This window comes from Mytilus edulis, chromosome 10, assembly GCF_963676685.1.
Source record: "Mytilus edulis chromosome 10, xbMytEdul2.2, whole genome shotgun sequence".
Classification (NCBI taxonomy): domain Eukaryota; kingdom Metazoa; phylum Mollusca; class Bivalvia; order Mytilida; family Mytilidae; genus Mytilus; species Mytilus edulis.
In genome coordinates this window covers 5147712-5171673 of record NC_092353.1, presented here as the reverse complement: position 1 = coordinate 5171673, position 23962 = coordinate 5147712, and the positions used below count along the sequence as shown (strand labels likewise).

General features: G+C 32.9%; 1 protein-coding gene across 1 annotated transcript; it reads right to left on the bottom strand.

The window, feature by feature from the left end:
- Window positions 1-1603: 1603 nt before the first annotated feature.
- LOC139493202 (protein phosphatase 1 regulatory subunit 12A-like) lies at window positions 1604-22718 on the bottom strand. Its single transcript, XM_071281404.1, has 6 exons — window positions 22061-22718; window positions 17962-18162; window positions 13782-13825; window positions 9714-10446; window positions 9048-9152; window positions 1604-6590 (listed from the first exon to the last, which is right to left on the bottom strand). Exons 1-6 carry the CDS (start codon window positions 22379-22381, stop codon window positions 6498-6500), a joined length of 1497 nt encoding a protein of 498 aa, XP_071137505.1. The 5' UTR covers window positions 22382-22718; the 3' UTR covers window positions 1604-6497.
- Between the last annotated feature and the right edge of the window lie 1244 nt (window positions 22719-23962).

The following is a 23962-nucleotide window of genomic DNA, read 5'->3' as shown; positions in this document are numbered from 1 at the left end:
TCAACTTGGAGGTTGAGACTCCAAGCTCTGCACTTATCAGGCATTTTATTAGGATTTCCAATTTTCCAACAAAAGTTCATTGTTTCTATCTAAACATTTAAGCTTCCTCCACCAATATATACTGGCAATCATTCATGATATTACCAATAAAATCAAGAGAAGATGAAATGAATTTTATTGTGTTAATAATGCAGTGCCAATGAATATCAAATAACATTGAATTATCATAAATCATTCTCTTTGAACAAAGCTAAACACCAACATTTACTTGTAATTTATGTTAATTTTCAGTCAATGAACCATGATTAGGGGGTTGAAGTTGTAGATTTCAGCTGTCCAACAACTAATTAGCCTTGATTAAAATTAGAAGTATTGAAGTAGATGTTGTTTTGATAGTAATTAATCATCATGTCACTTTTATGACCGGAAATGTGTGGATGATAAAGGCAAAAGGTTGAGTCAAAAAGATTATTATGAATTGTTTAAATGACAGAAAAAGCCTTGAAAACTAAAAAGTAGATGACCGTTTCATGCTTTGCCCAGCCGGACTTTTACCGGACATTATACAAATGACCAGAATATATGACCGTTTTGGAAGCCCTGGGTTGGACTATATAATCTCAATGGAAAGGAGACTTACAAATGCAAATAAATTGGCACACCAAATACCATTGACTTTATAACACTAGTGGTTCCTCTGATCATATCACAAACCAGTACATGTAAACTAAGCAAAAGTTTAAAAGTCAATAGACTAAATGACTAACGAGGCAAGGTCAAATATTCTCCATGGAAATGAGATGTGCTAATGCCTATACAACTGCATACCAATCCACATTAGCCTACCAGTAAGGGTTTGCCTTGAATTGACCTAATCACAAACTAATACACAAGTTTCAAAGTCAATAGACCATAACTGAGGTAGCGGAGCCAAATAATATCTAAGGAAATGAGATATACCAATGTTCATACACCTGCTTATAAAAATATCACTGACATATACCACTAGTGATTCCCCATAAACTGACAGAATCATTAACTAAGCAAAAGTTTCAGTCAATAGACAATAAAGTACGGAAAAGGGCCAAGTATTCTCCATTGATATCTGCCAAAGCTTATTCAACTGCATACCAAATTATTGACCTACCACAAGTGGTTAACCATAAACTAGACGTAATCACAAACTAATACATTGCTGATGACCCTGCTGCTGGAGACACCAGTCTCATATTTTAATCTGTCAAGGATAAACAAAAAGTGAAGATAAAATGAGTTTTATTGTGTTATTACAGCTGTTTTAGGGAGTTGATAGACCAAAAAAACAAGAGAAGATAAAATGAGTTTTACTGTGTTATTACATCTGTTTTAGGGAGTTGATAGACCAATAAAAACAAGAGAAGATAAAATGATTTTTTTTGTGTTATTACAGCTGTTTTAGGGAGTTGATAGACCAATAAAAACAAGTGCAGATAAAATGAGTTTTATTGTGTTATTACAGCTGTTTTAGTGAGTTGATAGACCAATAAAAACAAGAGAAGATAAAATGAGTTTTATTGTGTTATTACAGCTGTTTTAGGGAGTTGATAGACCAATAAAAACAAGAGAAGATAAAATGAGTTTTATTGTGTTATTACAGCTGTTTTACAACCTGAACACATTCTGTATCACAACCATCATTTATCACAAACATCAAGTGCTACACAACATCGTCTATATATCTATATATAGTGATTCACATTCATTGTTTGAACACAACTAAATTGTTATAAACTCCTTTTTTCACATGTATCATATACTACATTTATGCCATTAATACACTAATTGCCCACAGCTGTTAGCATATGAAGCTACATGATTAAAACCTTGTGTTTCCTGAAATATCTGAGATTAATATGTTTGTACAACAAGCCTGTTGTCAAGTCTGGTTATATAAATTTTGGAAGTTCGGATTTAAAATTTGTTAAACCTCACAGAACAGAATTATATTAAATAAACATTTCATTTAACTGATAATGAAATTTTGATATTTTCTGTTATAAAAGGAGTTTATCTAAAATCATTATAAATAAATGAGAAACAGCAGGCTTAAATTATTGAGGTAAATTCTAAATACTGAGATTTAACAAGTCATGGATGAATAATACCAACATAGATGACCCTATAAATCTAGTTCTGATTACATTACACATTCTCACTGGTTATTAATGGATTGGTCAAATTTTTAAACCAATATTTCTCTGCACAAATAAATCCCTGTCGGAGATCAATTCTTATTTATTTATATGCGAATCCGAAAATCCTATAATCTGTTTGATTACTCCATTTTAAGGGTCATATATTCAAACATTTGTTAGCCAAATTTGTATGCAAATACAGATGAATATAAAGCCAAGATAAATATCATATTAATCATTCATATTAGAGGAACTTATTGACTATATATATCACACTGAAATTTTTTCATCCCAAAAGATTCATTATATAAAAAGAGCATTTGTTTCTAAGTCAATAGCTACACATACCTCATTCCAGAATTTCAACATGTACAAACTTAGTTACAAATATGTTATTCCAGAGGTACCAATGTACAAACTGAGCAACACATATGTCATTCCAGAGGTACACAATGTACAAACTTAGCTACACATATGTCATTCCAGAGGTACACAATGTACAAACTTAGCTACACATATGTCATTCCAGAGGTACACAATGTACAAACTTAGCTACACATATGTCATTCCAGAGGTACACAATGTACAAACTTAGCTACACATATGTCATTCCAGAGGTACACAATGTACAAACTTAGCTAAACATATGTTGTTCCAGAGGTACACAATGTACAAACTGAGCAACATATATGTGTTCCAGAGGTACACAATGTACAAACTTAGCTAAACATATGTCATTCCAGAGGTACACAATGTACAAACTGAGCAACACATATGTGTTCCAGAGGTACACAATGTACAAACTGAGCAACACATATGTGTTCCAGAGGTACACAATGTACCATCTTTCATTGATTCTGACAAAATATTATGTTTTCAAAATATACACTTAACGATTGTAGGCCAAAAAAACAAGGATTACAAGTTAAACAAAATTATATCCTAAATAAAAGTGTTTTTACCGAACTCTATGTTATAATAAGTAGATACAAAGTGAGTTTGATTTGATATTAGACGTCTTATATATTATCACAACTATTAAAATCACAGTGCTTGTACATCAGGTATATCTGAATATCTACCGTTCAACAGAAACACGCAAACTTAACATTTAAACAATAATAATTACTGTAGATTGCATCATTCAAGAACACATAATAATGTAAATTCAGAAATTATTGTGAGGTTTTTATTATTGCAAAAAATGCGACAGAGTTGTAAACACAATTTAAACTAGCATATGAAATATTTGTATGAATTAAACAGGATTTTTCTCAACATCGTAGAAATTAAAATCGCATTTAAGTCAAAAATGACAAAATCACAATAATAAATGCACGCAATTATTAATGCATGCAATAATTTCTGAATTTACAGTGCTTGCGTTAGTGATTTCTTGGTTAAATAGACATTTTAGATTAAAAAATTTCACCTTAAATCCTATGCTGGTATATGTTAATGTTACATTAGTCAAAAATTATAGAAGTTCAGGTTTCTTACATTGTAACATCTTTAAAATCTCAGATCAACACAAAAACTGTTTCTTTTAAAAATTTTAAATTTGTATTTGAACTCAAATCTGTGAACAAAATTTGGAACTACTCTCCAGTGTTTCATCAACAGGATGGTAGATATCTTATACTTTCTATACATCATTTTTGAAATGGTCCTACCATGTAAACATATTTTAGAAAAAAACTCAAGTGCAATTATACACTGTACAGGTATTAAATACTTCTATATTTTGATAAAAAGCAGTTCAAAAATAAGCATTATTGATTCATTCTCCCAGTTTCACAAAAAGATACAACATAAAATACTAGTTAATACAAAGAAGGTTAATTAAACAAGCAAACAAAACAAACTAGCACTCAATTTGGAACAAATTTTATATGTAAAATCAAAGTAAACAAAAATATGAAACACTGATTAAAATATCTAGTTCCTATACTGCTATTAAATGAAAATTGCTAAGCATCTGACGAGCAGATTATAAACCCTGAAAGCTACTAGGTAGCAGACACTCTACAGGCAGTTCTAGAGCTAATAACCCTACAGGAGTTATGTCCCCTTGATATGTAATGGTATCTAAGGCTTAAAGCCAAATAATGAAAACAATCTTAAACTACAAATCAGAATGAAAACAAACAAGAATAATGCTCCTAATGTTTATGGCTAAATGTTTTAGGTATTAGACATGCCACCAACATAAATAAACATGCTGATTTGTATACCTTTTTTGTAGATGGACTAAGAAAGATAACATTTTATTTGTAAAATATGTGCAGATAAATATAAACAAACATTTCTATACACTAAACAATCTAATGCCTGTGTATCCACAAAGTGAATGTTACAGAGCTTCCTCTATAAATCTTTCCATTCTACAGGTGTTTATTGAGCTTCCTCTTAAATGTCATATTCTGATTAAAAGGTGAAATACTTTTGTTAGGACTCTATTGTTATCAAATATGATAAATGCCATTAATAAGATGTATTGTGCCAATGCCGATTGTTGGAAGATATGTTTGTCAAAATGACCAGTATTATGAAGGTTTATGGATTTTATGAACAAACCTAAAAAAAAAAAAAAAACACTGTGGATTTATTTATATTTTGATGGTATAAAAGTTTTTGTTTAGGTACATGTCTATTTGAAGGGTTTTCAATTAAGGGGTAGAATCATTTTTAATCAAGTATATGAATATTTATATTTTGTTGAGTATTTTAATTTACAGTTTCCCCTATTACCCCTCAAATCCACAAAATTGACGAATGAATCCACAAGTATTTTAATATCTACGCTTTTGCACTGTGTAAAGAAACACCTGAATTGTTTACAATAAAATGAAAATATGACTGTTTTAAATAAATAAAAAAGATTAAATGCATTTTCCACTTCTACGTTTTAACAAATATATCTATCAAATGGACCCTTAAAATACAAACAACAGAAAACATATTTATAATACAAGAAAGTTTACTAGAGCAGAAGAGGCTTTATTCTGACAGTATAAGAGACAGTTACAATGACTAGTCAAAGATTACAATATAAGGGTTCAGTCAGTGTGTACAAAATTATCTTCTGACTACACAAACAAATAAATTCATACTGCTCCTTCACTCAAATTTTGATTAATAAAAAAAAAACATATTCTTTTTTGGTTTTAATGATAATGTATTAAAACATATTGATGAATCCTAATATTATTTTATAAAAGCACAAACAAAATAAACTGGCTTGCAAGAAACTTTCAAAAAGCAATAAATTTTATTTTCAAAAGTTTTAAGATCAATTTCTTTTTACAGAGAATACAAAAACAAAATGATCAATAAACAAGAATGTGTCCCCAGTACACTGATGCCCCATTCACACTATCATTTTTCTAAGCTCAGTGGACCATGAAAATAGGAAAAAATCTCTAATTTGGCATTAAAATTAGAAAGATCTTATCATAGGGAACATCGTTTACTAAGTTTCAAGTTGATTGGACTTCAACTTCATCAAAAATTACCTCGAACAAAAACTTTAACCTGAAGCAGGACGAACGGACGAATGCACAGATCAGAAAACATAATGGGGCATAAATGGGGCATAAAAAAAAGTCAAAATAACTCGGTCAGATGTGTATTTACCATTACACCTAACCAGTATTCTTTACACCAAATATAGTTGTCTTTTACTTTTAGAATCTGAACAGCCAACATTATCACAAAAAAACCACATTAAACAAAGAACCAGGATAAATCATGATCACTTTTTAGCGGGATATCAATAACACCTCTCAACCATCATATAATAAGGTCAAAGTCAGATGAACCCTTAGTCTCTGACCGACATTCATGAGGTCATACCTTAAAAATGCATTTATAAGCTACTGCCATAAAATATCAACCAATATTTTTAAAACATCAATAAAAAAGCAAAATGGAGATTCATGATAGAGATTAAAAGGGTACAAGAAATATCATTCAAAATTGAATCTATTGATTCGGTTATTATATTTGAAAAAAGCTTGATAATCTATCTTCCATCTCTTCTAGGAAGTTGATAAAACTTTCAGTACGTTTGAGAAACAATGGAGCTATTTTGCTCATGCTTCAAATATTTTAATTATTTGGCTGAGGCTGTGGAGCTGTTCTTGAAACAGAAAGACAATAGTTTGGTAACATGATTTACATTATCATATACATGATACATGTATAACTATTCATTAAAAGCAAATATCTTAAAATAGATAACCAAAAATGATTCATAATAAATGGGAATAAAAAGTATTTGTTCTGTGAACTGGTATATATCTACTGGTCCCTCAACTGGTATCAAACTCTTGTACTAAGCTGTGATACTGTTCTAATCAATGCATGGTTCTCTACTTGTAGTTTCTGATAGTCTTCATCCAAGTCCTCAAGATCCTAAAATAAATGTTTTTAATTTAATATGTTGATCAATAAACGTATTTACACTTTTGGTATTTAGCTGAATCTTGCCTCCGAATGACCTTAGATCTACTCCGAATCACCTTTTGACGTCAAGCAACAATCACTTTTAAATTGTGAAGTCAATTAATTTAAATTATGATGTCAAAGTTTACGGGAACCTGTGTGATTTTACGGAATGGCGGACAAATTTGCATACAAGTGTAAATACGTCTATAGATAAATAATAAATAAATAATTAATCATTTTTGCTCAGTCGACAACTGAGCTTACGAGGGACTACCTTTAGTTAAAGGCTTTAACCTTCATATGTGGTACTGACCACATATATTAATTCATAAGAAGAGTTATTAGTAATACATCCTGAAGAAATGTATCATTATTGATAAAGTACAGAGTGTGGCCATAAGTATTCCTGACTTGAGATTTTTCACTGTATAGTTCATATAAAACTACATTTTTTCACCAAATTATTTTGGGGTCATTTCTGGATTGACCTTAAGCAACTGGTATCAATAGAAGCAGAATTGTCACAGGTTTATTTGGTTGTATTTTTGTTGTTTGTCATTCCAGTTTTCTCAAGATAAAAATAAAAATATTATTTTTTGTTCAGACATTTGCTATAAATTATATCTCTTTTTATTTGTTTTGCATTTTTTTTTATGCTTTTATAGCTAATTAAATGGCATACCTGTAAACTGTCACTATTTGTGGGGGATTTCCCCCATGGAGGTTCCCAAATTGAAATTTTGAAAGAGCAATTTTGTCCACAATTTTAAACAAAACAATTAATTTTACAATGACTTTAGACTTATTGATGTTATTAAAGTATGAAGAAGCCAAAAAACAACATTTAAATGTATTTGAAGGCCCCCTTGAAGGTTTTTTAGGACTAGGACAGCCATCTTGCACGCAAAACCCCCATGGGGATTTTGAAAAGTTGGCAGGTATGAAATGGTATAGGTTTTCCTAATTGTTGAAGGCTGTGCATTATCACCTACAGTTGTTTATGTCCTCATCCCTTCGTCTCTGGTGGACAGTTGTCTCATTCTCAATCATACCACCTTCTTAATTAATATTTTTTTGTCTGTATTATTTTTCATTCTCATATGACACTTTTGTGTGCTTTGTAAAAAAATCTAACAAAACATGGTATTCTTGTTGTGCCTCAGATGTCTCCATTAAAGTTATAACATCTATAGTAATCTAAACAACTCCTGAGATAAAAATAAACATTTCTGTTTGTTTAGAAATTTAATAAAATTACATCAATTTATAGTTATTTCAATCGATTAAACTGATCCTTTTTTCAGAAATGTCAACTAATTTGTACTTCATTACAGAATATGCAACACACAATATTACATGCTGGGTACTGCGTAAAAAATGTTACAGGCAAATCAAGATGCACATTGATGTTTACAAAGTAAATGGTTAGATAATAAACCCTCATTCATGAAAATAAGCATTTTAATTAATAAACTAAGGAACAAACTGAAGATTAAACAATAATTTATACATAAAATTAAATATTATCAAAATAAAATTCTTCAAATAATAAGATAAAATACAGCTCATTTAAAGAAACTTTGGTTGCAAAGCTTTTTTTTAAATGTGTTGGTTATTCATATCCCTGATATATGTTGCCACTAAAATCTAGGACGAGTATTAAAATCCATGACAACTGATGTTTACTTTAATATTAAAATCCATGACAAAAGGTGTCCACTTAAGGATTGATCTTATATGTGTCAATATAGAAATCAGAAGATGTGGTATGATTGTCAATGAGACAACTCTCCACAAGCAGGGGCAGGCAGATTCAGGTGGATGTGTGGCCCCCCCCCCCCCTTTAATTTGCAAAGCATGGGTTGTCCCCATCCTAATAAAGGATATTTCTATAATCTTGCCTAAAAAAAAAAAATCTCTGCTGTGCTAACATTTATGTTTGCTCCCCCCACTCTTAACCTCAAATCCTGTATCCACTGCTGACAAGAGACTAATATATGGGTGCAGCCTGATAAACAAAAATTTCAAATAGTCTAAACAGATTCTCTTGCAATCTATTAAAACAAAGGGGGGATAATTCAAATGATAATGGTCATGCTGAAGCTGACAACAGGTTTTCTTACCAGTTCACATCTGCTGGAATTTCAAAGCAAAACTAGACTTAGTTTGGAGAGAATATTGATTATCACAAACTATGAAAGTTTTTCCTCTTTTTGATTTAAACAAATTTGTATTTAGAGATTAATTATAATGTTTTATGTCCTGCTCCAATGGTATTCCCAATTAGTCAAAGCTAATGGTGTGCTCACTTTTGAATTTTGTATGTTTGCTGCGCTTCCTATCATTAATTTTTTTTAACAATCATAAATTTATAAATGGTTGCAAATATTTAACATAATAAAGTGTGATTTAAATATATTTTACCTTGTTCAGACAATAAATTTCTCGTTCTAACTCCACTATTTTCTGATCTCTGTTTTCTAGCATAGATTTCAACTGTCTGTTTTCTTCTCTCTCTTCATCAAGTTTCTAAAAAGTGTTGGCATAATTTAACATTCAATTACTTTAATAAGAATTAAATATTTTCAATGGATTAAACTGTATAGATTAATTTTGAGTAGATAACACAATATACATATATAGATATAGGAAGATGTGGTGTGAGTGCCAATGAGACAACTCTCCATACAAATAACAATTTAAAAAGTAAACCATTATAGGTTAAAGTACGGCCTTCAACACGGAGCCTTAGCTCACACCGAACAACAAGCTATAAAGGGCCCCATGAATGTTTTAAAATAGATTAACACCATTAAATAGTGTAGATACATTGTCAATGGACTAGAAAATAACTTCTGCAAATAATGCCAAATAAGTAAATATCTAATGTTTAAGTATTCTTTGCAAAAAGTGTAATAACAACATTACTGAACTCTGAGGAAAATTCAAAATGGAAAGTCCCTAAGCAAATGGCAAATTCAAAAGCTCAAACAAGTCAAATGAATGGATAACAATTGTACTACTCCTGACTTGGTACAGGCATTTTCCCCATTTTCTCATTTGAAAAATAGTGTTTTAAAGCACACCAACCTTTTCTAACTTAGTCTTTTCCTCTTTGAACTTTGCTCTTTCCTCGTCTAATTTTGATGAAGAATCCTCAAAATTATGTCGAGGATATCGTCGTTGATTAGAACTGTTCAAATTTTCCATGAACTTTTCACGGTGATGAGATCCTGTTTGGTTTTCTGTGATACCATGGTTACCACGATATGAAGGTGGAGATTTAGTTTTAGTCTCCACATCATGTGTCCTTGATTTGCTATCAAGGTCACGATAAGTGGATCTAAACTGACTGGAATCATGATATGACTGTTTTTGACTGTCTTTTTCTATATTTGACTGTGACTTGTTCTCTTGGTCATGATTTGACTGTGGGAATCGTGAAAGCACCGAGGGAAATGATTTTGGTTTATTTGATAGGTCAGAATCTTTGTTCTGGTTTTGATTAGCCGCAAATGGGAATCGATTTAACACAGTATGAGTTGTTCTATTGTCATGATCACTTGAAGGAGATGATTGTTTATTTGTGCGTGGTGACTCCCATAGAAGATTGTTTCTTGGTGAACTTGGTTTATACGACAAGGTGGGATCAGAGGGGGAAATCCTAGAATATACAGAATTAGGAGGACGAGAAGTTTTTGGACTATAGGTGTTAGAATCAGTTGATTCAGATTTTCCAATGACAGATAAGTTGGTTTCTGAATGACTGACTGTACTGTCATAGTCCTGGTTATCTTCTAAATCTGCCTCAAGATCGGAAGGACTGAAAAATACAAAGTAATTCAAACTATTTAATACAAAAATATCATGGATCTGCAACAAGGTCTTGAGAACAGAAAGATAAAACTACGGGTATCATACAATACATTTAGATTCAGGGCTGATAACTTAATATAAGGATGTTGATAATTGATTTACTTTATTGAACAATGGAATTATTATTTGAGCATAGTGTTGAAGTCTAATGATGAAGCTGTATGCTTTTTTACTTATATTTCATTTTTTCTTTATGAAAAGCTATTGTTTGTTATAGTACATGTATCAACTATTCTAATGTTTGCATGGCTAAAAATCTTTATTAGACTGCTGAACAAATGTTATTTTCTGAACCATATTGAAAACATATAAACTATAATATTTATTATATTCTTCATCAGACAGTTGACCAAAGTCCTCATGGTCATGGCCAAGTGTAAAACGCTCTATCAGTCCCTTGACCTAGTGTTAATTTATTCTCATGTGTATAAATGAAACTTTTAAAACAAGTAGATCAAAGTGTACTTCTTTAAAGTAGAATACAGTGTTCTTCACTTGAAAGACGTACACTGTGATCTACTTGAAAGAAGTACACTGTGATCTACTTGAAAGAAGAACACTGTGATCTACTTTGATCTACTTGAAAGAAGTACACTGTGATCTACTAGAAAGAAGTACACGGTGATCTACTTGAAAGAAGAACACAGTGATTTACTTGAAAGAAGTACACTGTGATCTACTTGAAAGAAGGACACGGTGATCTACTTGAAAGAAGGACACGGTGATCTACTTGAAAGAAGGACACGGTGATCTACTTGAAAGAAGGACACGGTGATCTACTTGAAAGAAGGACACGGTGATCTACTTGAAAGAAGGACACTGTGATCTACTTGAAAGAAGGACACTGTGATCTACTTGAAAGAAGGACACTGTGATCTACTTGAAAGAAGGACACTGTGATCTACTTGAAAGAAGGACACTGTGATCTACTTGAAAGAAGGACACTGTGATCTACTTGAAAGAAGGACACTGTCATCTACTTGAAAGAAGGACACTGTCATCTACTGGAAAGAAGGACACTGTCATCTACTGGAAAGAAGGACACTGTCATCTACTGGAAAGAAGGACACTGTCATCTACTGGAAAGAAGGACACTGTCATCTACTGGAAAGAAGGACACTGTCATCTACTGGAAAGAAGGACACTGTGATCTACTGGAAAGAAGGACACTGTGATCTACTGGAAAGAAGGACACTGTGATCTACTGGAAAGAAGGACACTGTGATCTACTGGAAAGAAGTACACTCTGATCTACTCGAAAGAAGTACACTATGATCTTTTTTCAAGGAAGATCATTCTTCTTTCGAGTAGATCAGAGTGTACTTCTTTCGTGTAGATCCCAGTGTTCTTCTTTCAGGTAAAACAGTGTTCTTCTTTCGAGTAGATCAGAGTATACTTCTTTCGAGTAGATCAGAGTGTTCTTCTTTCGAGAAGATCAGAGTGTTCTTCTTTCGAGTAGATCAGAGTGTTCTTCTTTAGAGAAGATCAGAGTGTTCTTCTTTCGAGTAGACCCCAATGTACTTCTTTCGAGTAAACCACAGTGTACTTCTTTCCATTAGATCACAGTCTACTCCTTTCGAGTAGATCACAGTGTTCTTCTTTCCAGTAGACCACAGTGTAATTCTTTCCAGTAGATCACAGTGTACTTCTTTCCAGTAGATCACAGTGTTCTTCTTTCCAGTAGATCACAGTGTTCTTCTTTCGAGTAGATCACAGTGTACTTCTTTCGAGTAGATCACATTGTTCTTCTTTCAAGTAGATCACAGTGTACTTCTTTCAAGTAGATCAGAGTGTACTTCTTTCGAGTAGATCCCAGTGTTCTTCTTTAGAGTAGATCATAGTGTTCTTCTTTCGAGTAGATCACAGTGTACTTCTTTCGAGTAGATCAGAGTGTACTTCTTTCGAGTAGATCCAAGTGTTCTTCTTTCGAGTACTTTCAAGTAGAACACAGTGTACTTCTTTCATGTAGAACACAGTGTTCTTCTTTCAAGTAGAACACAGTGTACTTCTTTCAAGTAGATCACAGTGTTCTTCTTTCAAGTAGATCACAGTGTTCGTCTTTCGAGTAGATCACAGTGTTCTTCTTTCGAGTAGATCAGAGTGTACTTCTTTCGTGTAGATCCCAGTGTTCTTCTTTCAAGTAGAACACAGTTCATTCTTTCAAGTAGAACACAGTGTACTTCTTTCAAGTAGATCACAGTGTTCTTCTTTCAAGTAGATCACAGTGTTCTTCTTTCAAGTAGATCAGAGTGTTCTTCTTTTGAGTAGATCAGAGTGTTCTTCTTTCGAGTAGATCAGAGTATACTTCTTTCGAGTAGATCAGAGTGTTCTTCTTTCGAGTAGATCAGAGTGTTCTTCTTTCGAGTAGATCAGAGTGTTCTTCTTTCGAGTAGATCAGAGTGTTCTTCTTTAGAGAAGATCAGAGTGTTCTTCTTTCGAGTAGATCACAGTGTTCTTCTTTCCAGTAGACCAGAGTGTACTTCTTTCGAGTAGATCACAGTGTACTTCTTTCCAGTAGATCACAGTGTTCTTCTTTCCAGTAGATCACAGTGTACTTCTTTCGAGTAGATCACAGTGTAGATCTTTCCAGTAGATCACAGTGTTCTTCTTTCCAGTAGATCACAGTGTCCTTCTTTCGAGTAGATCACAGTGTTCTTCTTTCGAGTAGATCACAGTGTACTTCTTTCAAGTAGATCAGAGTGTACTTCTTTCGAGTAGATCCCAGTGTTCTTCTTTCGAGTACTTTCAAGTAGAACACAGTGTACTTCTTTCAGGTAGAACACAGTGTTCTTCTTTCAAGTAGAACACAGTTCATTCTTTCAAGTAGATCACAGTGTTCTTCTTTCAAGTAGATCACAGTGTTTTTCTTTCGAGTAGATCACAGTGTTCTTCTTTCGAGTAGATCACAGTGTACTTCTTTCGAGTAGATCAGAGTGTACTTCTTTCGAGTAGATCCCAGTGTTCTTCTTTCGAGTACTTTCAAGTAGATCACAGTGTTCTTCTTTCAGGTAGAACACAGTGTTCTTCTTTCAAGTAGATCACAGTGTTCTTCTTTCAAGTAGATCATAGTGTACTTCTTCAAGAAGATGTTCATCCAGTAAAAATTGTGTCACATTTTATATTGTCTTAGAAATATCTTTTAAATAATTTGCATTAGTCACTTGTGTGTGTAATCAGGTCATGTTGCCGTATAAATTAAATTGACTACATAGCCAGTGGCAGTCACATCTTACGAGTCAAACTTAAAATAACAATAAGAATTCTTCAGTAAAGAAACTATACCTCTTATTTCTGACCGCATTATATGCACTTCTGCCACTAAATCTCTGTAAAAACAAGTTCATATATTAAAATATGGCATACATTCAAATATCTGAATCTAATTTTACTCAACATGCTCAACATTATAATAAATTGATGTTAGTGTAGTCTGTCTATGTGACAAAACTGAAATCAGGTACTGAAATCATGGAAATACTGTGCATTCATAAATATTTGTTGTATACCAAATTTTCTTTGATTTCATTGGTACAGGGGAACCACAATGCAAATGTTCTACAAATAACAATTTTGTTATGGAATGTGTGCAGACTTGGCAAAAAACCATGAAAGCAAAAACCGCGAAACTAAATATCCACCTATATGCAAGTTTTCCTCAAACCAAGAAAATTGGAACCTACAAAAATAAATGAATCCCAAAGACCAGTTTAAATAATCAGCATAAATATTTTAATTCCTGGCTGCAGCTATTCTGGTATGCTTCACATAAAAATGCCAGATTTAACTTTAAAGACATAATGCTCCAGTGTAAACCTTATTCAAAGATCATGAAGATTGTTTTCTTCACTTTAGTTCCTTTTCTAATGACTGTATTTGCCAGTGTTAGGTACTTGAAATCTTATTTTATTTATCTTTCAATATAAAATTTTAAGAGACAATAATGACAGAAAAATTAAAACAGTCATAGGGGATAAAGCAGATTGTTCCCATTTAAAAGACATTATTTACATTGGCTTCACCTCAGTTTACAATGTTGTCTTGGGTTATTATGAGAAGATCCTTACCCAATGACTGGCCCATTTGAGATAGTTAACTGATCCAATAATACTCATAGCAAGGCCAGCTCCAATGATTAAATAACAATCAGTCAGTTCAGATAGAAGGAAAATTATACATGATATAGGGCTTAAATTAAAATATTGTTTGTTTGCAGTTTACCGACCGACCCTTGAAAATCCTCCCGACTGTGAAAATTTTATTGCTTTAAATTTGAAGAATTTTTTTTTAAAACTTCTATTGACGCAATCCGGAACTTTGGGTCCTTTCCGGAAATGATTTAAAGTCTGGGTCAATTACGCATTTCAAGTTCGGTTTTTCTTAGCTTCCCGTCAAGCGTTCATGTGACCATTTAATGATAAAGCACATGGAAATTGTTTACAGGTATCCATGAAGTCACGGAGGAGTACTTTACGCTGTCGTCTCGTGTCAATTTTAAGACAAATAAAAAACAAAAAAGTTTATTAGTAAACTGTTTATACAGATTCAGGCACATGTAATGATGTGTGATGATATCATTGACGATGATGCAGCGGATATTCATAACTGACACAATAACCATTCTGTCTCAAACAAATCGGGTACAGAATCTGTGGAGCCTGACTTTATGGAACCAATTTCAGTGGTTAAATAATTCGACAGCAGCTTGAAGTATGGCATATTTTCTACAAATCGTTGTGAAGACGACAAAGATGAAACCACTCCTCCGTGACTTACATCTTCATGGATATCTGTAAACACGCCTGTACGGAGGAAGGGCTCATTTGAAATGTTAATGGATATAGATCATGCCAAATCAATAAGAAGCAACCTTAACTACACAAAGATGTAGAGAAAATGAATGGTTAGCTTGAAAAATAAATATACTCTCTCTATATTAAATCTATCTTCGATTGCAATGAGTATGCTCCTATAGGATAAGGGGGGGGGGGGGGGGGGGGGGGGCTGGCCCACTCATTGCAATTATTCTCTTTCTTACAATATTAAATATACCCAAACTGTGTGGCCTGTGTGAATTCAATTAAAACATGTACTTAGGAGCTATGCTGCCAATTTTTTTTATGCATTAAAAACATTTCAGTACAGACCATTTACTTTTAATGGGGTGCTATGGATTTCACCCCAAACTTTAGATTTCTTTGGTTTTCATTAAAGCCTGGCAAAAATATAACCTTATCACATATAATTAAATATTGTTAGAAATATGAAAACAGTCGAATGTCTTAATACTTTTTTTCAAGTTGCCTTTTTTTCAATTGAGGAAGATTCAATGGTTATTTTTTTTTTATTAAAAATACACTCTTTAATACATTGTTTTATAAATCTTTAATATCTACATTTTTCTGATGAAAAAACTCTACTCATGAAAACATTCTAGTCAAGAAGCATACATGTCTGAATATATTTCTTTAAAACAGTTCTAGTCATAATGACATTCCTTGTTTATAAGTGTTCCAGTATTTAATAATTATACCATATTTTATGTCATAAATTGGATAATGACACTATGTTAAAGTTTCAGTTTTGGTTAAAAAGTTTTTTATCTGAAAATGCCTGTTCATTTGATGTTGGTTTTCAGCATGTCCAGTGTTTGTTGTTTTAAAATGTTTTTTTTTCTTCACAAGAAACTTGGTTTAGTGTAACTGCTTGTTTAAACTGTATTTTGGCTGATAAAATAAAATATTTTTCCTACCTACCGACCCTTCAGTCTGAAGGTACAGTCGGAAAACTGCAAACAAACATATTTTTAAGGTTGGCCTAGTCAATGGTGGATCCAGGAGGTGTCAATAGGTGGATCCAGAACTTTTCATGAGGGGGGCACTTACTGACCTAAGGGAGAAAGGGGGGTGGCCCGCTCCAGTCATGCTTCAGTGATTTCCAATATAATCAACCAAATTTTTCCCAAAAAGTGGTGGACAGGGCTCCCCAGGGCCCTCCCCCCTGGATCTGCCTTGGTATATTCAGGGTGTTAGAACCTCCACTTCCTTTCTTCCCATTTTATTTTAGTATTTATTTTATTTTTAAATTATCTGAACATTTCATGGTGTTCGAGGGTTTGGAACCACCCTATTCTCCCTCTTTGAAAAAGACTGGATCTGCCTTGGTAGCAATTACAAATGAATGTTTTCATTATTAACTCTCCTCACTTGCAACTTACAGGACATTTTATTTTTCAATTTTTTACTACCAAATAAGTTATACATTTGAGTTAATTATTCACCCCTAAAAACATATCCCTATGTGACACAATAAGTGACTAGGACAGCCTTGTATTCAGTTTTGTGATGAAAACCTTTACTTAAAGATCCAGATGTACTTATAATTTAACACTTGTGACCTGATTTTATCAATGACCATTTAACATGTTTTACATATGGACAGTTTTCAATGGTTAGCTCATTACAGGTAGACAGATACAGGTAAACACACCTTCATCTGTTGTTTCACTTAGATAATAGTATTAGTCACACTTGTTTAACATATTTAAATCCATCAATTTAGGGCTATTTAAAGTATAACTTACATTTAAAGGCATCAACAAATATTTATTGAAAAAAAGGTCATGTCAACAGTTTTGTAATTATTTCTTTGATACATTTATCATTATTATAATATATAGCATGCATATGATACTTTTGGATTTAAAGGGTTGTCATATTTTACACTAGTATTTCAGTAGGGTTTTCTGAGTTGATTTTCATTGCGAAAGTCTTCTAATTTTGCATGCCTCCATAATAAGTTGCCATCAGTTATTAAAATGTGCTTCAACATACAAAATGCTTAATTTTTTTGCAAATGCTTTCATATTCTGACATGTACTGTTAAACCAATTTGATGACCTTCCTCCGTCATGTTCATTGTGCCATGAATTTTGGATACTGAACTTCAGCAGCATCAGTACAATAACAAGTTTAATTTGGATTTTTAGACTTTGTTCCCATTAATGTTTTGTATGCCCTTTTCATCTCTTTAAAACTGAATACCGGTCATATTAACCTTGAGCAAAATAATCATGCATATGTGTTATAATTTCATCCAGAATAGATACAAAGTGTACAACGTTGTTCCACATGAGCCATCGCTCCATGTTGTAGTTGTACTTTGGCCTATAACTGTTTACTTTTTTACACAGTGTGACTTGGATAGATAGTTGTCTCATTGGCACTGACATTCCACATCTCCTTATTTTAATGTATATAGTTTGCTGTCAATCATGGTCAACATAGTGCAAAAGGGAGATAATAATTTAATTACAAAGTAAGTATAAAATAAGGACAGGAATTTGCATAAATGCTATAATTTTAAATTATATTATGACTTAGACAATACTGGATGGAGAGTTGTCTCATTCATGTCATTGGCACTTAAATCTAATAACCATGATAACAATCTCCAAAAAACTTACATCAGAAGGAGATTGAGGCTGATTATCATCTACTCTTTCATTGTACAATGCTGCCTTACGAGCCACATCATTGGTCCTGTGTCGTCTTCCCTCAACTGAGAAAGCCTCATTATATGAAGTATTTTGTTTTGTTTCTGATACAGTTTTCAGTTCAGTTCCCTCTTCCACTATATCCTCATCATCTAGTGTATCATCAGTGCTCTGTAAAAACAATCACATAACAAATAAAACATAGCAGGTAAAGCATAAGCAATGTCAAACTGAGTATATTTTTCCTGGTTAATAATAACTGTGTACCAATGTCCATCCATATGCAAGTTTAGGGGAATGGGAAACATACTGATTAATTTGACTTCTTTTTGAACATTTTGGTTAATAATCGAATGTCAAAAATTGAGAAAAAAAAACATTACGTTGATATGTGTCAAATGCAGAAAATTTGCAACTGGGTGGGGGCTTTTTGGGGTTCATGTTTAACTATAAATACTTCTTACCCCACTATTTTTTTTTTTTATTTTGGACAGCATAATAATAATGTTCTTTAAAAAGAGTAATAACTTTATCACTGATTTGGTGCATTTTTATAAATTATAGCCTTAGAAATCCATTCAAAATTTGACATTTCAAAAAAATGAAAAAGGGGGGTGATCTTCTATATTTTTTTTATAGTAAGGAAATATCGAAACTTACCAATAAATGTATTTATGTCATGATTAAACTTTATTAAGTTCATGTTTTCTTTGTTACTCGCAGCCCTATCAGTTATGCATAATGAGAATTGTATTACAGAAAATGTCAAAAAAAGGGGTTTTTCCATGTAAAATGGACGAAAATAAGCATGAGTGGTTACTATGGCATCCATACTGAAACTATGATTTTTTTTTAATGTTTAAGTTATTGTAGGGTGGTAATAGATTCTGTATACAAGTTTGACCAAATTCTGAGACTATGCATGTCTGGCCCCCCCTCATCAAAATTCTGGTCCTTACAGCATGTAAAAAGAATTCAAATTAGCATAGATCTGTAACTCAATTAATGGTACATTCTACATTGTTCTATGATCAAAGAACCCTAATTATTATATCAATAGGACAATAAATGTCCATCAATTCTAATAAGAATTCATTTCCCAAGAGTAACAATGTAGGCAATGCATCAGTATTATATTCAATAATGGATGATCTGAAAATGTTGTATACTCATAGAGGCTGCTTTATGACATAATAACGAACAAAATTTAAGGCCCCTCTCTGACATGTCTGAAAACAATTTTGTCAGGCCATGCAGGCCAAATACATTTTTTTTTAAATAAATTACAAAATATTTTGGTTAGGCTTGAGTATTACTATCAGGACTATCATGACTATGGAACAAATTGCAAACACATATTTAAACATCTACATCCATGACATCTGTATGTTTTTAAAAATTATTATTATAAACAAGTTTCAGATATCTCTGTCAAGTGATATGTACTTTTAAAATTATACAAGACAACCAAACATCAGCTACAAAAATTAACAATTACAAAATCAGAATGCAGAGAATTAGGACCAAAGCCAAAGACTGAAATTAGGTCAAAAGTAGGTCATTGTAGGTTGAATGGTTACTGTTTGCTAAGTGTTCAGTAGCAAATATTTCATGCATGTTATATAAGAATTAAGTGTAGGGAATTTGGACTGCCAGTAGATTTTGATGGTATATTGGTCCGATACCACCATTGTTGTCCCTTGATTTTCGTTGTTCTTGATTTTCGTTGTTCACAAATATAGTCCCTAGTGTTGACAGTGGGTTACTTGCCATTAATTTTTATACCCCTTCCAAATTTATTTCTCCATGTTTAATGCCTCAAATTGCAAGTAGGGGGGTGAAATTACACTGTAAAAAAAATTGGGTCCAGAATTTTAAAGGAAAGTAGTGATTTGGTCCAGCTGAAAAAGGTTGAAAATTAGCACTTCGGAAGCTGTCAAAAGATTTCAAGACGCCCTTAACATAAAATTGTCCATATTTTGAGTTAGAGACGATGAAGTTTTCTATAATTTTGATATAATTTGTCCCAAAAGTAGTACAACACACTGTAAAAGTTTCCTTGAGAAAGCGCAGGTGGGATTTTTTTTATTTCCATTTATGTTCTAAAAGAAATGCACTACAAAATAATTGTGGTCTCGGACCTAGGCATGTTAGATAGAGATAGAAATTAAGCAGGTGCAACAATCTACCTACCATGCCTACAAACTATTTGAATAGTTCCTGTAAGGGTTCTTAAAGTGCAGAGAAAGTGGCACAGCCTCTACTCGAATCATCAAATTTTATGCCCCCTTCTGACCAATCATGGCTTCATATTTATACATTGTATGAAACCAAACAGAAGTGACAGGTCCATCTACAGCAAGAGTTTTCATACGGTCAGTTGACCACAAAAAAGACCAAAAGTGGCCATATATATGTAGGACTCTAAAGTGCAATGGTCACGCTAAAGTGCGATGGTCTATGCTAAAGTATGATGGTGTATTACACTAAAGTGCGATGGTTGTTTGTTTGCTAAAGTACAATGGTATATCACGCTTAAGTGCGATGGACCAATATGATAAGGTTCGACAGCTTAAAATGTACATGGATAAAAAAAGAAAGTCTTTTTGCAAAAGCTAGTATGCTAAAAGACGGAAGAAAGATACCAGAGGGACAGTCAAACTTATAAATCGAAAATAAACTGACAACAACATGGCTAAAAATTAAAAAGACAAACAGAAAAACAATAGTACACATGACACAATATAGAAAACTAAAGAATAAGTAACACGAACCCCATCAAAAACTGGGGGTAATCTCAGGTGCTCCAGAAGGTTAAGCAGATCCTGCACCACATGTGGCACCAGTCGTGTTGCTAGTGTTGTAACTAATCCGGTATGTTAAGGTATAACATATGTGATGACTTAATGATTTACCGGTAGGCTTAAGTGATAGTTTCTAAATTCAGAAGATCGACCACATTGTCAGAATAAGTAACATTTGTATAAGGCATTAAGCTTTAATCTAAAATGCGAGAAAACGCGATATTCGTCAAGCTTTCTCATTTTCCGTGAAAAATACATGTTATATTTTCCTACACTGTACAAACTATGTTTTAGCCGACAATTTATAATTTACGCTTAAAAGCACTAACCTTTATTTTACTGACGTTTTTTTTCAATAAAATCGATATTATTTTAACTGGGACTGTTTTCTACCAATAGAAGCAGGATACACGATACCTATGCGTAATTCTATTTTTATCTATATAGTAAAATGGTCGACTACAGGACACACGGTCTTCTTCCAGCATCCGAAATAAATAAACATAGTTGCTTCAGCCGACGAAGCACGATTAGGTCTGAAATTAAGTCATGGACATTTGGTTTAACAGTTGTCAATCAAATATTCTTAATTTATCTTCCGGCATATTCATTTTTGATTTGTATAAATAACTGTTAACGTCATAATCCAAGTACAATTCTTACGTCTATACTTTCGCGGACCATCGAACTTTAGCGTATGGAGGCATAGCACTTTAGCGTAGACCATCGCAGCGTGACCATCGTACTTTAGCGTCCCCATCGCACTTTAGAGTCCTACATATATATCATGTATATTTTCCCTGTAACTACACATCATTTAATATCAAACATCTGCTGTGGCAGATCAAGAACATTTTTATAAATAGGAGGCCATTACAATCATGCTTCAGTGATTCCCTATATAAGCAACCAAATTTTTCCAATGCAAGGGGGGGGGGCATAGGTCCCAACCCCATCCCACCCTGGTTCAGCCTTTAATCTGTGAGCTGAAAATTGAAAATCAGGTAAATTAACTAAGAAATTCATGAAAATACCTTTACCATTTTCGTCCTCATTTTCTGTATTTAGGAACATGGTCATCACCAGAGTGCCTAAGGAGATTCGGAATCACAATATTGGTTTGATCTGTATCAAAATGCCCCCCCCCCCCCCCCCCCCCCCCAAGAACAGAAAAAATATCCGAGCAATAACAGGGTCAACGAAATGTTTATGTTTGCACCCCACCTACCCTAACTTCAAATGTTGGATCATACCTGTAACCTTACCTCTGTTGATTGGAGGTGTACAACACCTGTACTTCTTCTCTTTTCACGTAATTTCCTTTTGTCTTTTAGACCCATCTTTCCTTTCAAATGACTGGGTCTGGTCCTTTTGTCTTTTGCCCGGCCCACCCCTCCACGAGAGGGAGATTCGTGTTCACCACTAAAACCTTCATCTCCATTCTCCTTATCGTTTGGATCGGCTTCTCTTTCACTGCTTCGTGGAAGTACACCTTTCGCCCGCAGAGACCGGATTTTACTTTTTCGTGCACTCTGTTCATAGTCGACTGTGTCCAGGCTTTCCTGGCTGACCGAACTCGAAGCCATTTTATGTAAACAAACTGTCACTTCTTATGTCCGATACACAATCATTTTCACTGTGTATTACGTTTTCCAAATGACCGGGTACCTACTAATTAAACTCCTTCCCCATGCTGTGTATTGCATGCCTCGTTTTGGGTAAATTACACCTGTAATGTGACAGCACAATTACGTCATAACAACATATACATGTATATTAAAAGTGAAATACACAAATTCTTTGTTGATAATCCCACAATCGTTTAAAATCCCGACACTGTTTGCGTATTAACATTTTTATTGATCAATAATCAATAAACCAGCTACTGCGGGGGAGGATGACACATCGTTCCACAAATTGTGACATAGTAATTATTTTTAGCCATTTTCATTCACAAGTTTATTTTATAGACACACAGTAGGAACTTCTAATTAATTATACAATAAACACTTTGAATGTTAATGTGTTTCCGTAATAGACAAACTAAAATATGGATTCTACTCCAATGCACAGATACTGAGCAACGAAACAAAAACATAAAACATATAACAGAACAGCAAAAAAAAATATTTTATAATAAAAAAGATAAAAAATTTAATAAAAAAAAAATAAAAAAAACCTGACTTCAATAAAAAATTATTTGTTTATTCCGTTGAGACTTCTGGCGTTTCACTTGCATGGATGTCAATTTAGTATTCTAATTTTTTTTGGCAAATTACGTTTAACATGTTTAAGTTTTTGAATATCAATCATTTTAAACATGTTAAACTTCCTAAATTATAAAGATATTTAAATTGATTATCTCATTATAAGTTTCTGATTTATACCAACCTTAAATATACAATTTCTTTAAAGAAAGAAAACTGAATACATTAAAAAAAACTAACACATAAAAACCTGAAGCTTATATACATTCGGATATATTAATTATAAAAAATGCCTTTTTAGAAAATATTGTATATAATTAAAAAGCCGGACATGTTGCATTCGTGCTCAGTTTATATTATTTAAATTTTTTCAGTTTACTTTGTGTATGTTGCTGACCTTGCCTTTGCTGTTTTATGTTTCTCTTATTTTATTATAATAGATTTCAAGATAAAATTCAGAAAAATCGACAATGACAATATTAAACTTCTAAAACATTTAATACTTCAACATCACATTATCACGTTGATCATGTGTATCATGTCAGTTTTTCCGTACTATACTTCCAATGTTTCAGTGGCGGACCCAGGGCATGGTTCCGGAGGTTGGACCACCGGGCCTTTTTCTTTGACGATCTGAACACATTAAAACAGGGATATAAAGTTGGGATATTTTCCAAAGTTTGGAACCCCCTTTTAAAATGGCTGGATTCGCCCCATAGAGATAAAAAGAAAAGTTCTATGTTCTACATTTTTTCATAATTACGCAGTTCTGCAACTTATCTGTCAGTGCTCAGTTTATCGAATTCTATAACTAGCTACTATCAAGCTGGAGCTTATCAACAACTTTTGTAATATACCTTAACATATGAAAATAGTGAAAATTAAGTATTGTTCAGTGATGTGTAATAAAATTCTTTTGATGTTTTAGATAATTTAATTACGTGCTTTTGGAAGTCTGTT